This window comes from Camelus bactrianus, chromosome 2 (genome assembly GCF_048773025.1).
Source record: "Camelus bactrianus isolate YW-2024 breed Bactrian camel chromosome 2, ASM4877302v1, whole genome shotgun sequence".
NCBI lineage: Eukaryota > Metazoa > Chordata > Mammalia > Artiodactyla > Camelidae > Camelus > Camelus bactrianus.
The window spans coordinates 60,155,046-60,171,379 of NC_133540.1; the positions used below are offsets into that span (position 1 = coordinate 60,155,046).

General features: G+C 39.3%; 1 protein-coding gene across 6 annotated transcripts in view; it reads left to right on the forward strand.

Annotated features, from left to right (window-relative positions):
- LEF1 (lymphoid enhancer binding factor 1) overlaps nt 1-16,334 on the forward strand; it is a 108,046-nt gene that overhangs the window by 58,153 nt on the left and 33,559 nt on the right. For all 6 annotated transcript variants that reach the window (XM_010953643.3, XM_010953644.3, XM_010953641.3 and 3 more), the window contains exon 4: nt 15,130-15,262. In XM_010953643.3, the coding sequence (XP_010951945.2) occupies nt 15,130-15,262 (133 nt within the window). The remainder of the gene's footprint in view (nt 1-15,129; nt 15,263-16,334) is intronic.

Consider the following 16,334-nt stretch of genomic DNA (forward strand, 5'->3'; position numbering starts at 1 on the left):
TCTTTGAGGCCATTATTAACTGTTTCAGCAAATTTCTAAGCTAGCTTTATCTGGTATTCACTGAAATAATGCATGTTGACACAGGTAATAACTTTCTCAATGTAGGAAATGAGATTAATGACTTCTTTTTTTCCAAAGTAGAATTAATATTGTATTTACATAGTGTTTTACTACTTGCAAAGTGTTTTTCCATGCATGATCCCATTTGATCCTTATACAAACTTAGCTGGGGAAAATAACAGCCTCATTTAATGAGCAATCTGAAACACAAAAAGGGTAAGTCATTTGCATAAGTTCACACAACAAGCAACAGGTAGGACCAGGAATATTATCCAGGTCTTTCAACTTAAAATCCTATATGCTATTATTACTTGCCCGAGAACTGTCCACTACCACCAGCCTTGGTATGGAAATGCAGGCAAAAGCTTTGTTAAAACAAAGAGTAGAGCATCTTACAAATATTCTTTAATTAGCCCTTAAACTATTTTTGCTCCTTTATACCTCTCTGGAAAATTCGTAATTGCTTTCAGATATCCCTAAATTGATTCTCATATTCTCTACAGAGAATTTGTGTCATATTGCTTGAGTGAATGCACTACAAAGATATCAGCCTCTCATCTCCCTCTTTTTTCATATTTAGTCCAACTCCAGGTTCTGTACAGTTGGCCTGGATAATTGCATTCTCATATACTGCCCTCATGTTGGAAGCTGCATTCTTCAGTGCACATCTGACATAGTTTCAGTTGCTTTTCTCTATAAAATTCATTTGTTATGGATAACTTTCAAAAATAATTACATTAAGTATTTTGCACTTTTTTGGGCTACATGAACTGTTTCCTTGAGAAGAGGGAAGAAAATGCCAGTAAATCTTCTACAAGCCTCTTCTCCTTGCCGGCCAGCAGAACTCCTGTCTAGTGACTCAAAGAAAGTGGAGTTGAGGCCCAGAGGCAAGGAGCCAGGCAGAGTAATTAATGACCAATGGCCACACATTGCCCCAGGGTTAGCAGGGCCTGGGGGCATGGTTCAGGCCATCCGAGATCATGTCAAATGATAATCTTTGAAGTTTCTTATTCTGGAATGGTTTCAGACCAAGATCAAGAACATGTTCCTGTTGCTTATCAAAGAGAACTAAGGAAAGAAAAGTTTGTTTCACCTAGTCATTTAGGAAGGGGTTTAGTGTTTGCCAGGGGTGTGCTGTTTCATGTCTAACAACTCGCTTGGGGGAACTGGCACTGACTTTTCACATTTGCCAATTTCCATGGTGTAAATAATCCCACCATGGCCAATTTCAAGCTACCAACATAGTATTAACAGGCTCTCAAAATTCCTGAAAATTTAGCAGTCAGCTCTGGAGAGCTAGTACAAGCTGTCTTCCACACAGTGCTGTAAATTAAGGGCAACCTAGGTTGCTTTCGGAAAGATTTGTAGATGCGGCATTCAGTGTCTACCTCGAATTCTTCAGCAAGTTCCCCCACAAAAGGTACAAGAAAAAATTCAAAAAGGAAATTTCCTATTCAAGATGAATGCTACAAAATAGAGTTTATCTTTGATTTTATATTCACAGGAGTATCCTTTTTCACTAGCAGAGAATAGCTATTGTCATCTTTGCTGCTGTACCTTCCCGTTGGCTAAGAACATTTCTTTTTTATAATACAGACATAGAGTTGAGCTTCTAAAGGGTCTTTACATTTTACTTCTTCTTTTTATACCATTAAAACAAATATCTTCAAGGAGAGTTTGCTACTCTAGTTTGACTTATTTAGGGACTTTAAGTTGTGCACAATTACATGAAATCCTATTTATGTAATCTGCTTCATTTGTCATTCAGGTTTTTTGCCTCAGTTTCAACTCATTTCAAGATTTTGTTTTCAAATCTGAAACAAAAGGTTCTTTTTCCTTGACTCATAAGTATATCCTATAAATAGTGATAGCTGCAGCATCATTTTCACTGAAGATGAACTTTGGTGTTTGTTTTTTCAGGCAGTATACTCTGATGAGAGATGGGAAGGATGGTTACCTATCAAGGAATGAGTTCATCATTAATTTGTAATGAATCTGAAAGTGTGTATTAGGTGTTTTTAAAAGTATTTGAAGAAGTTGAGTGTAACTGCTGTGCAACACAACCATTTATTCGAAAGGGTCAGTGACCTGTAAAAGGTGGACATAATTTAGTAATTTCTTTCATACTATAATATGAAATGTTATGCTTTTATACTACCTGTCATGTAAATATTTGGTTTTAAACATATTGACTTGGCCCTCAGTATGGAATATTGAAATCTCGTGTTTAATTGCCAACTCTGCCACTAAACTTTTCTGATTTTCAGTTTCCTTATCCGTAAGTTTCCTTTTCCGTAAAAGGAACTTTTGTTAACAAACATGCCTCCTTTTTTGTTTTGTTTTAAGTCAGATTGAAGTACAAAAGAGAAAGGGGCGTTTTTACCTACAGATTTTCAAACTATAAAGCAGAGCTACCTGATAGAAATACAGTGCAAGTCCAGAAATGCAAGTCATATATGTAATTTTAAATTTTCTAGTAGCCCCATAAAACAGTAGAGATGGGTAAAACTAATTTTAATAATAACTTTTTAACACAGTATATAACCAAAATGTTATTTCAACATGTAATCAATCTAAAAGCTTCCTGAGATACTTTACATTCTTTTTTCCACATTAAATGTTTGAAATCGAGTGTGTCTTTTACACATATAGCACATCTATATTCAGACTGAACACATTTCAAGCCCTGAAAAGCTGGTGACCAACGGCTACCATAGTGGACAGAATAGCTCCTTAGAATAGCTTAGTGCTTATCTTACAGTATAAATATCATATTTATACATTCATAGAAAATGGTTTGCTTTTGTTAATAAACCTTAGCTCTCAGTTAGAGTTTTATTGTTAGGAGCTGAACCCAAAATAATTTGTACTTTTTTTCTTTTGAAAGTCTCTTCAGCAAATTCTATAGAAAAATGAGGATCCCCACAGACTGAAATGTTATTCTTTTCACTTTGCAAAACACCCAGTTTTAAGCAGAGACTGTTTTACACATAGCACTTATTAAAAGCAGAGACAGCTTGATGGGACAAAATTGGCACATATGTCTTCTTTTTCTTTTAAACTGAAGTACAGTCAGTTACAGTGTGTCAGTTTTTGGTGTACAGCACAATGTCCCAGTCATGCATATAAATACACACATTCGTTTTCATATTCTTTTTCATTAAAGGTTATTACAAGATATTGAACATAGTTCCCTGTGCTATACAGAAGAAACTTTTAAAATCTATTTTTATATATAGTGGCTAACATTTGCAAATCTCAAACTCTCAAATTTATCCCTTCCCATCCCCTTTCCCTGATAACCATAAGATTGTTTGCTGTGTCTGCAAGTCTGTTTCTGTTTTGTAGATGAGTTCATAGTGTCCTTTTTTTCTTTTTTTTTTTTGTTAGATTCCACCTATGAGTGATATCATATGGTATTTTGCTTTCTATTTCTGGCTTAACTTCACTTAAAATGACTATCTCTAGGTCCATCTATGTTGCTGCAAATGGCATTCATTATTTTATTTTTTGTGGCTGAGTAGTATTCCATTGTATAAATACATGACAACTTCTTTATCCAGTCACCTATTGATGGACATTGAGGTTGTTTCCATGTCTTGGCTGTTGTATATAGTGCTGCTGTGAACATTGTGGTGCATATAGCTTTTCGAATTAGAGTTCCTTCTGGATATGTGCCCAGGAGTGGGATTGCTGGATCATATGGTAAGTCTACTTTTAGTTTTTTAAGGAATCTCCATACTATTTTCCCTAATGGCTGCACCAAACTGCATTCCTACCAACAGTGTAAGAGGGTTCCCTTTTCTCCAAACCCTCTCCAGCATTATCATTTGTGAACTTTTTAATGATGTCCATCTGACTGGTGTCAGGTGATACTTCGTTGTAGTTTTGATTTGCATTTCTCTGATAATTAGTGATATTGAGCATTTTTTCATGTGCCTGTTGGCCATTTGTATGTCTTCATTGGAGAAGTGCTTGTTTAGGTTTTCTGCCTATTTTTGGATTGGGTTTTTTGGGTTTTTTTATTATTAAGTTGTATGAGCTGTTCATATATTCTGGAAGTTAAGGCCTTGTCAGTCTCATCTTTTGCAAATATTTTCTCCCATTCTATAGGTTTTTATTTTGCTTATGGTTTTCATTGCTGTGCAAAAGCTTATAAGTTTAATTAGGCCCCATTTGTTTATTTTTGCTTTTATTTCTATTGCCTGGGTAGACTGCCCTAGGAGACAGTTGCTAAGATTCATGTCAGATAATGGTTTGCCTATGTTTTCTTCTAAGAGGTTTATAGTGTATTGTCTTATGTTTAAGACTTTAAGCCATTTTGAGTTTATTTTTGTATATGGCATGAGGGAATGTTCTGACTTCACTGATTTACATGCAGCTTCCCAGTTTTCCCAACACCATTTGCTGAAGAGATTGTCTTTACTCCATTGTATATTCTTGCCTCCTTTGTTGAAGATTAATTGGCCATAAGTCTGTGGGTTTATTTTTTGGCTCTCTATTCTGTTCCATTGATCTGTGTGTCTATTTTTGTGACAATACCATGCTGTTTTCATTGCTATAGGTCTGTAGTATTGTCTGAAATCTGGAAGGGTTATTCATCCAGCTTCATTCTTTTTCTTCAGTATTGCTTTAGTAATGCTGGGTCTTTTGTGATTCTATATAAATATTAAGATTATTTGTTCCAGTTGTGAAATATGTCCTGGGTAATTTGATAGGGATCGCATTAAATCTGTAGATTGCCTTGGGCGGTATGGCCATTTTAACAACATTAATTCTTCCAATCCAAGAGCATGGGATATCTTTCTATTTCTTTATGTCATCTTTAATTTCTTTAATGTTTTGTAGTTTTCCACGTGTAAGTCTTTCACCTCCTTGGTCAGATTTACTCCTAAATATTTTATTTTTTTGGATAAGATTTTAAAAGGGATTTTTTTCTTTACATTCCTTTTCTCATATTTCATAATTAGTGTAAAGAAATGCAACTGATTTCTGTATGTTAATCTTGTGTCCTGCTACCTTGCTGAATTCTTTTATCAGCTCTAGCAGTTTTTGTGTGGAGCCTTTAGGGTTTTCTATATATAGTAACATGTCATTCACATATAGTGACAGTTTTACTTGTTCCCTTCCACTTTGGATCCTTCAAGGGCAATATTTAACATGAAAAATAAAGGCAACACTCAGAGGATTAGGGGTGTGGTGAAGGTGTTGTGAAATGAATCAAATAATAGGATGTTGCAACTTTACATAATTATAAGTCATTTTCCCTTTTACTCTGATCTTTCTCAGCTTAACCCTAGTTCCTCTGTTTATAGACTGCAGTTACCGAAAAGTATGGATCCCCTTTTAGCTCCCAGAGTGAGTTATTCCCTTTTGTTGCCACTCTTTTCAGCAGTTCACAGTTCATCTGGTTGTCAGGTAGGGCCACTCAAGCACTGTCTGGGATAGAATAGATCTGTATTTAATTCAGGTTCAGCCATTTACAGGCTAACCCGTGTGACCTTAACCTTTCTGAGCCTGTTTGTTTCCTCATTTAAAATGAGGGAATAAATTTGATCACAAGTGTAAAAGTATTGTTCATAGTTCCTAGAATACAGTAAATATTCAGTGAATGTCCCTTCTCTTGTCTTTCTCATTCAAGCAATCCAGGTTTTTAACTATTGCAACCTATATTATTTCTCCTCTATCATGTTTATTTCATACACCATTTAGTGCATTATTAGTGATTAATAAATGGTAAGACAAATTATATGCCCCCTAAAGTGTCAGATAATTAAAGCTTCAGGTTAGACAGAACCATGTAATAAAAGAGTTGTACTTAAATATAAAATAATGATTTGTCTGAAGATTTTCTTAAAAGGCAAACGATTGGCCAAAAGCAGACATATGCTGGTTGTTAATGTTGAAGAGAAAGCCAAAGCTCTTTTAAAATTTTCTTCAAAATAAATTTATTTGGAGCCTCAACTCTGTTTGGTGATGGCCCTTTCGCATTCTTTAAGCCATGACCCTGTAGTTAGCATGGAACTTTCCTTGCACATAATTCCCCTGATTTCCTGACGTTGGGAGGAGGGGAGGGGAAGATGTGCAAATCCTCTCCCGTCCCTTCCCCTCTGAGCCGCGACTGCGGTCAGCTCTGACGAGAGAGTAACACGCTCTGGACGATGTAGCCTCTGGATTAAAAGAAAGTAAAGAGAAAAACACAAAACTAAAGCTCAGAACTTTATAATGTAACTAGAATAACTATAACACCAGGTAATGACATTTGTAGTGGCATTTCATTTTTATCTGCTAAAGATTAATTGGTGATAACGTTTTGCAAATAGAAAAAATAAGAAACTGAAGTGGGTTATCTGTGTCTTAACAGATGGCGTCAGGTCCTGCAGCACCCTGAGCTGATCACAGCGCCTCTCCCACCCAGCTCCCATCCAGCTCCCATCCCCCCACTCTCACTGTTGGCTTTAGGAAAGAGTGATTATGGGGTAGGCCTGACATAGTCTCAGGGGCCCTTGGAAAGCAGAGAGGTTTCTCCAGTGGTCATGGATGAGGAGGTCAGAGATTCAAAGCAAGAAACATTTATTTGATGTACCATTACTGGCTATAAGTTGGAGGAGCTGCTTGTCAGGGACTATGAGTGGCCCCACCTGACAACCAGCAGGGAAATGGGGACACCACAAGCAACTGAATTACACTAACAGCAAGAGCGAGCTCACAGAGCCTCCAGACAGGAACTCAGCCCCGCCAACACCTGTGGTACCCTGAGCCAGGAGCCCGGTCACACCATGCTGGGGTCCTGCCCCACGGAAGCCATGAGACAGTACATTGTGATGTGTTAAGCTGCTAATAAATTTGTGGTAATTCTTTAGGCAGCAATAGAAAATACGAGGATCAATCCCTGTTTTTAATTTAAGGGTATGAATTCTTTCTTGAAAGGAGCTGACTTCTTAGTGTTGAAAGCCTCATTTAGACCATTAGTCATGAGAAGTAGGTATTGAATGTCTCCACTTTACCAGGACCTGTGCCAGATGCTGGCGATAAGTTACCAAGGTCTGACCTCTGTCATGTGAGAGAAAACAGATGCACAAACAAGTAGCAACAATACAGTGTGGTAAATGCATGGTGTCACGTCCTGCGGGTGCAAGCACAGAGCCAGTGGTGCTGCGTGTACCTGAGGGAGTTGAGAAGCCTTCTTAGCACCAAAGGGTGCAAATCTGTATTCCCAGCTATTGTGTATCAAGAATTCCTTTGAAGAAAATAATTCAAAATTGAATGAAAAAACACAAGTCTGGGGCTCTATATCAAGTTAAAGAAGTTGAAGGAGTATTTAAAAATTTAAATGTCATTTAAAAGGATGAGGTATATATTATTTTTGATTGTTTGCTTTTCAAATTTCTCTTGATTTGTAGATTTATAGCACTAGCAAGGAGGAAGGAAAAAAATGATAGCTTAGTACATCATGAAAACATTCCACCTTTGTAACTCATAAGTCAGTTTTCCTCTGAATTCAACTTAACTGAAATAATACTTTTCAGTTTATTAGCTTGGATCATCTACAGTCAACAACTGTCTCTGTACCATGACTTCAGTAAAGGCAGCAGTTCTCAAAGCGTTACCTGTGGCCCCCCAGGGCTCCATGAGGGTAGGGGGTCCACGAGGTCAAAACTACTCTCATGAAAACAGCAACACATTATTTGCCTTTTCCATTGTGTTGGCATTTGCATCAATGGTGCAGGAGCAACACTGGGTAAAACTGTTGGTTCCTTGGCACCAAATAGTACTAACAGTCATTGAGTTCTGCACCACTACACCCTCCCCAGAAAAAAAAAAAATGCCAGTGTCACTTAAGAATATCCTTAATGAAGCAATAAAAATTTTTAATTTTATTAAATCTTGACCCTTTGAAGAAAGGCTGACAAACTGTGGTTCTTTGGACTTTGGTATCTGACAGATGCTTTCTCACAAATGAGCAAAGTGAATTTCTCTCTTCAGTAGAAGCAGCTGACAGCATTTGTTACCAAGTGATAAAATTGGAGCTTTCAAGCAAAAATTAGAATTTTAGGAAACTTGTGTCCACCACTGTAGGCTTGATGACTCCCCAAATCCTTAAAGTTTTTCTGATCAGATGAGTGATATTAATGAATGTGAATTTTATATTGAATAACAAAATATGTCAACTTAGTGAACAGTTTTCCAAATGACCAATGCAAAAATGACACATGGGTAAATTCAAAGTGCAGATTAGCTCAATGGATTTTAATGGGAGAGTAGAAAAAGTATATTGGCAACATTTTTGACTCTACATTGCAGCTAGCCTTTAGGAAACTACCACTTGTTGAGTTTTGATTTAGTTTCAAAGAAGAAGATCCACCATTATCTGAAAAAAGCTGTTAAAATAATCCTTCCCTTTTCAGTAAAGTTTCTATGTGAGGTCAGATTTTCTTCCTATATTTCAACCAAAATAACAGCAGAGTGGAGATTTGAATGTAAAAGCAGATGTGAGAATCCAGCTGTCCTCTATTAAACCAGTTGCTGACGGGAGAGTTTGGTGGGTAAGTCATCTGAAAGAAGGCACAGTTCTAAATTCTAAAACTTACTGTGTCTTAGAGATGAGTGATTTGAACTTCTGGGAGCAGAGTAATTAATTTATGGGCCCTCTTTTCCCTTCCCTCTTTATCCATTCCACAGATTTGTATTGAACATATATGCCAGGACTTTAGATATTTTACTTGCTTTGTTCATTAATCATCAGTAATCTTGTAGGGTATTATTCCACCCATTTTACCCATGGGGAAACAGATCCTGAAAAATAAAGTGAATTACCTAGGCATAGCAACTCAGTGGCATTTGAATGTTTGGGATTTGAACTCTCTGTCTCCAGTTCCCATGTACTTGAATATTAAACTGTATTATTACTCATCTCATCCACTTGGCAACCAGAGGATGCCAGCACTGTCCATTTTGGGTTCCTCAGGAAATAAGTTGTGGAATTCAGAGTCACCGACTTGGGTTCAAATCCTGTCTCTGCTACTTAATATCCTGTGTGATCTTAGATAAACTACTCACCCTCTCAGAACGTTGGTTTTCTTTTGTCAAACATAAATCATAACTCCTAATTTAGGGATGATTTCAAGATTCAATGAGGTAGTGTATAGAAATCATCGCCTGACAGAGAACTGGGAACACAGAGGGCACTCCACACCTTTTCATCTTAGCAGCAGTTCCCGTGGCCGGTCTGTAGTCCTGCTGGTGACGCCAGCCTTCTCCTAGTGGCCCATTGTTCCCATCCAGACCCTTCATCACGGTGGAGCCTAGGGCAGGCCACGCTCAGCTGGCATGGTGGTTTGGAGCCGAGGTGGAAAGAGGAGCTGAGTAGTGAGCAGCATGGGGCAGGACGAGCAGGGACGTGGGGTTCCAACAGCACCTCACAAGCCCTCTCTCCGCGGTAATTACTTCGCCCTGTGTCCAAGGGGACTCAGCCTTCTCATCCATAAATGTGGAGGTGATACCACCCACCACGTGGATGATGCCAGAGATACAAAGGCACGGCCACAAGCACAGCACTTCCTGAGTGTCCAATCCGTGTGCATTCTTTCCCCTACGGCATGTCCCTTCCGCTTTTAGGGAGAGCTTCCCAGGCGTCCAGTGGAGACCATCCCTTTGCCTCCAGAGTTGGGCTCATGGAATATCTGTCCTTCACAAGCCTTAGAGTTTTGCTGCCTCCTGCTCTGGAAGCCTGCGGGCCTGGGACCTCGTCATTATCTGACAAGAGCTGCCGCATCACGACCAGCAGTGGTCTTACGTTTGAAAGCCACACCAGTCCTGTGTTAGGTGTTTAGCTCTGGTAGATCTTTGGAAAGATTTCTAGTACTAAGCATTACTTTTGAGTTCTAGTTAATGCAAGAATCGTTGTTATCTATACTTTTGAAGTAAAATAGATCTACTCCTCTTTCTGGGAAGGCTTGAGAAGCTCAGATTCTCAGGAGAAGAAGGGAAGGCATGATATGAAATTACACAGCTTCTGTTTCATGAACACCAAGGCTTCTTAAGAGTTTAATAAGAAGTAAAATGCCACCGAAACTATTGAGGCCAGATGAAATTCCTCATCTGAGTCAGCTGGTGGGGTGTTTAAATTCCCCTGGATTCGGTTATTACCAGGAGGACTACTGATAAATGCACAGCCAGTTAAAACGGAACTCCAGACCTTTGTGCACAGCCAGATCCTGTGCTGCGGCGGGTTGAGTGGAAATCTGGAGATGTGCAGAATGGGGACTAGCCACCGGGCCAGCAGGTTTCTCCCCCAGTTACTCCACTTACCAGCAGGCCATGGCCTTAGCCAGGACGGAGTGAACCACTTTTTAGTCCTTCCCAGAACCACATCCTCAGAAGCTGACAACATTCACGACAGCTCGAGTTAGTGCCAGCGGTGAGCGGGTCATTTCTGGGAAGGCTGCTTTGGGGTGGCTCTCAAGATCCCTAAGTGGCACCCACTTCGTGTCCACAGGAGGTGTGGGTTTTATTGGCTATGATGCCAAAGAAGTCCTTACCTGCAGGGACCAGCCTGGGTGGCAGCCAAGCTAGCTTCCTCAGCATGTTTTCCAGTCCTGGAGAGAAAGGCTGCCGTTGAGTCTGCAGCAATAACCGCTTCTCCTGAGATGCCTCTTTGTCTGATGCGATTCCTGTGCCGGGTACAGAGACCACACAGTCACTTTATGGATGTCACATACTGTTAGGTATGGCCCAGATGGTCAACCCAGTGTCCAAGATTTTATGAACTGGGCTCTTCATGGAGGCCTCATGGTATACTGGTTATGAATGTGGTCTTTAGAGCCAGACTTTCTACATCTGAACCTGGCTTCGCCACTTAATAGCTCTATGCCCTTGGGAAAGTTACCTCCTTCTCTGTGCCTCAGTTTCCTCATCTGGAAAAGGAGAATAATGATAGTGCCTGCCTCAAAGGTACTTAAAAGTTCTTAGTACATAGAAGTACTTGGTTAAGTATCAGTTGCTGTAATTATTATTTGCTACGTGGGTAGGATGGACTGATGGTGGTTTTTCCGGTTTGGGAAAGGATTGCGGGCTTCCTGCTGGGTAACTGTGAGTGGGTTCTGAGTATGGGCAGGAGAGCTGTCTTCTAGAATCCACCCTTGATATTCTCTGCCCCTTTTCCAGTACCTGTTCTTTCCACCTTTCTTAATTTTCCATTGCTCACCTGACTCATCACCTGCCTGAGATGTGGAGCTGGAATCAGAAGATCAGAGTCTGTGGCCTGGCTTAGCCGCTTGCTGCCACGTGAGCTTAGACAACTGACTGAACCTCTCTGAGCAGGAGTGGAAGATCTGGGATGACTTAAGGCTGCCAGGCATCTTGTAAAGGTGGAGAGGTTGTCTGTTTATCCCAGGAAGACAGCATGCACAAAGGACACATGTTGGGAACACCTGGTGGTTCTCCCCTGGAAGCTGAGACCTAACCTGTCTGGTACATGAGAATGAAAAAGAAGTGGTTTTTACCCTTCCTCCTGTCCTTACGGGGAGATGTGTTGGGAAAAGCTCCAGAGTGGGAGTCAGGAGACTTGGGTTCCATCAGGTGCAGTACTATGTGCACAGCACCCAGCACAGAGTAGGAGCCAAAAAGATGGGGCTTCTCTACTACTTGGTTACACGGCATTGAGTGCCCCAGGGGTTTCCATCCCCATTTTATTCACAGTGACCCTGTATTACTGGAGTTGTGTAGTGAGCAGGGCTGTCTTATTGTAAGTGCTGACGGTAGTCGTGGCTTGGTCACACATTCCCTGCTGACCTCTCTTCATCAGCTTCCAGTCTTAGAAAATAAGGATGTTGGACTAAATGAACTTTTGGTTTCTTACAGCTTTAATTTGATAGAAAGGCATATAATTAATGTACACTGTCCCTCCTATCACCTGGTCCTCTTCTTCATAGTGCTTGATGCCATCTTTTCAGATTTTGCTTGCTTTGTTTGTTTTGTTGTTTACATATATTTTTTGTCTCCAGGACCCTCATTCCCATTTCCAGGCCCCTAGAAAGGAACCTACATGAGGACAGGGACCTTATCTCTGTTGGCCATCTGAGCTAGAATGTTGCTTGGCACGTGTTAGGTGTTTAGTGAATATATACATATGCCCGCATCTACACGTGTAACCAGGCATTCTAATGTGCTTACGTAAGTTTGTCTATAGAAACTAGGTAGTCAGTTGGTTATTCCTCCCCTCACCTACTCCTCTCTCCCATATACAGCACATTATTATTGGAGACTGGAGTTAAGAATGGTTGTATTATCTGTCTTAAAACTTACATAAAGCAGCAGTGCCTGGGTTCTCGCCTTGTGTGTGCATGTAGTATTGGAGGACAGTAACTCCTGATACCAGACGAAGCCCACGATTTAGGGCTGAGGACACTTGACCGTGAGGATGACGTGCCAAGCGTCTGTGGTGCCCGTTGGATCTGTTTACATACATAGTGGAGGTGGTCGGCAGGAGGCAAAATATAAACCTTAGAATTGTGCTCACTCATATTATTGAGCTTTCCTATTGCTCTTATTATTTGGTCACAAAAATGGACATAATCCTTGTTGGCTTTAACACACCTACTAGTACTGCTTTCGCTATCCATCTTGCAAAATATAAGACAAGGCCAGAGCTTAAATTAAAATCCTTGGCTTCTTATCTCCTCCCCACAGGAAAGCAAATCTGTGTTGAAAACCGTAAAATTAAGAGGAGAGCAAGGATAGCATAATTTAGCAAAAATTCATGGCACCAGATTCTGAGCTATATGACTGGAGGGATAGGTCAGACATTAAGAAGATGCTGCCTGCTAATGCAAGTTCCTTAAGGTGGTGCTCTGAAAATAAGAAAGGCATGCAAAATATACATATATATTTCCAGAAGGTTTCTGCAGTGCTTACTCTTTTTAACTACCTTAAGAAAATATCTCTGTAGATTGTTTGGCAATTATACTTCTCATGAGACTTTTGAAATGAAACTCAACGCAGTTATTCTCAAGTATAGTTGAAATACATTCATTTTAGCATTTGGGTGTTGAGATTTTTGCTTCCATTTTTTAAAGGGTTTATAATAATAATATTCTCCTTTCCTAGCATCCCCCACCCCCCACTTGCTCTAGCATTCTGAATTCCTTGTATTTAAGAAGCTTATTCCGTGTGTTTGGCAAACTGTATCATTAACACTTGAAAAAGCACTGAAACATTTTTTTTTAACCTTTTACACATTTATATGCATAGATGTCTGTGCTGAGGTATATAGAGAAAACGTGTGTGGCTTTGATGATGGTGCTCTATTTAATAAACGCCAAGGGCGGTACGAGCTGCCCGTTTGCTGTAAGAGAAGAGCTGATAATTGTAAAACGGGGAAAGTGTAGTATGGATATTATATCATTATCTAAAATTGTGTGATTCTTTTCCCTTTGCTTTTTTTCCCTATAAGTTTCTTTTGGGTGGAGGTTGTAATGATGAAGTGGAGAGAATTACTATTACTAACTGGAAAGAATTAAGTGTTCTTAGGATAATTATTCCTGATTTTCCTGAGGATGGTTCTTCCTGTTGGAGCCACGTACTTTTTATACTTAATTTGTAAAAAAAAAACACGAAATACAAAATCAGTGTATGTCATAGGTGTAGCCACCACACACAGATGTGTCACGAGCTCTCAGCCGTTCAGATACTTGCCTACGTTTTAAGCAGTTTGCGCTGTGCAGTTTCAGGCACTTCCTCAATACAGGTATTTGTTTCTAGAGAAAGTGATTTCACATCATTTTAATCTGTAGTACAGTAACAGTCTCACTAATACAAACTAGTTACGGTGAAGGCATGTCTAACTAGTGAATTAGAGACTGTTTCGAATTCATTATAGTCTGTTCCTCTTAAATTCACAAGTTATTACCATAGTGTTTCTAAATAGAGATCTTCCTGAGACTGCCTTAACTAGTAGATGGGTTTAAAATCAGAAGCATATTTTTCATGTATGAAATTATGTTGAATTTACTTTCTTTGGGAGAGGGGTGTAGAGTTTCTTTAAAAAAACAGTCCCCTAATTAGGTTAAACTGCCTGAGTCTTGTTTATATGACTGATTTGCTTAGTAAGCACTTTCTTAGAGGGGGGAAAAATTCAACTTTAACCAAACAAAAGAATCCCAGATTTCAAATTGATGAAATCCAAATAAATAATCTGAACCTTTAAAAAGTGTTTTTGTCATGTAGTTTTAGAATTCTAAATTAAATAATAAAATTTACTTTTAAACAAGACATAATATAAATGCTAAATGTTAAAATATAAATGCTAATTTAAAGTGTTCTTACAAGCTATATTTCACATTATACAGTTGAACTCAAGATTGGAAATTCTCTTTTATCAATTAAGGCTTCTAGAAACTAGAGAACCTAATGATGAAATGAACGGGGCTGAAGCATAAGAACAGGTCACTGGCCATGTTTGATTGACAAAAGTATGAAACATGAAAAAATGGTATAATGTGGTTCTTAAAGATGTACAGCTCTAGAATTATGAATTCTGTAAACCAAGGGGATATCAATGCAGCAAATTCATATTTATTGAGTTGTTTAGAAACTTACCCTGTAAGTTGACAATATTTATTCATTTATTTGTTCATTCAGCAGTTTTTGAGTGCCTTTTTAAAGTGCCAGACATATGTAATGAATAAAGAGCTTGTAACACATTCATAACTTTTGCTCGAGTAACTCTTTGTTGGCTTTAACCTGAAGAGATAATCCAAAAGGGAGTGTTAATATGTATGTACAGAAACTGATGCCATGTGGAATAATAGTGAGCCACCTAAATCTCTGAAGGGGCCTTGGGTAAACAACTGCTAGTCTCTGAGTGGGATATTGTACTTGACAAGCATTTAAATGGGAAAATCCTGAAGATCTAAATGAGCACAGCATGTGATTGCAGTTGTCCAGGTCTGGAGAAGCTTCTTGGGTCATGCTGATGCCCAGTTCCTGCTGTTGTGTAACTTTGTCTTGGGGAGAGGAGACAGCAACTGGGTATCTGTATTAACTGTTGACCTTGTGGTTACTTTGCAGTCAAATAAAGTGCCCGTGGTGCAGCCATCCCATGCAGTCCATCCTCTCACCCCCCTCATCACTTACAGCGACGAGCACTTTTCTCCAGGATCACACCCGTCACACATCCCATCAGATGTCAACTCCAAGCAAGGTGAGAGCCCTGCCTCCCCAGGCCTGTTTGGATAAGCGAGGACACATGTCACCAGTCTGAGTGACCTCACAGGCGCCTTGCTCCTGTCACGGGGGCATCAACATACATTCATAGGAGACAAGAATAATTTATTTGATAGCAACTTTTTATAAGCATACAAGAACTTGTTATTAGCTTCTTTTACTTTTCAGGATTCAAAAAAACAGAAGAAAAGCATCAAACGGTCATTTTCAAATTGCCAGTTTTGAACATCTATGATCACAATATAAACCAATATGTTGTGCAGATATATTAAAAATTCAGCCTTCAGTGCCGCCTGCCGTATTCATTTATTTCAGCATATACTAGGTGTTGATGATAGTTGATGATAAAAAAAATTTAGAAAAGGGACAAAGTAGGACTTTTTTTTCTTCAACTTTTATCTTTTTAGTCTTTTGTGATTTCTTTCGGTTTCAGTTATATCCTCGTTGTGTTTTATCTTCTTTTTGTTGTTTACCAGCACCGACTTAGATATAAATGTAATTAGAGTACAAAATCAGCTCTGTCTAAAGTCAAAGCAACATGAATCGTCTTTTGCATCTCTGTATTACCACCAAGTTCTGCTTCCATGTCCTTTACAGAGAAACACGCATCGTAAGAGGTCTGAAAAATCAAAATGCCCAGTTTCTAACCCGATGGGTGTGAGTTGGTTGTCACACATGAAGCTCCTGTTCTCCAAGCCTCCTGGTCCCATCTGCTTAGAGGAGACTTTGAGGAGGAGTTTATTTACAGAATAGCCTCTGCGCTTTCCACATACATACACACTTGGACCTCAGCAGGCCCTGTAGAAGTTCAAAACAAAAGATCCTAAAGAATCATGTGAAGGCAAAAAATATGCAGGGCTAAAACGTGCCATCTCCAGTGCTTCACCCTTTTGTCCAGCCCTATCTTTGATTGATTGTGAACAACAAAATTTAGTGTGTAAAAAAGAGTTGAGTTCAGAGGCTGTGTTTTTTTCCACTACTCTGAACACTTCGGGTTAAATACAATCATCTTCATTTCCCAACATTGTTAAATAGGCATCTATTTGAGG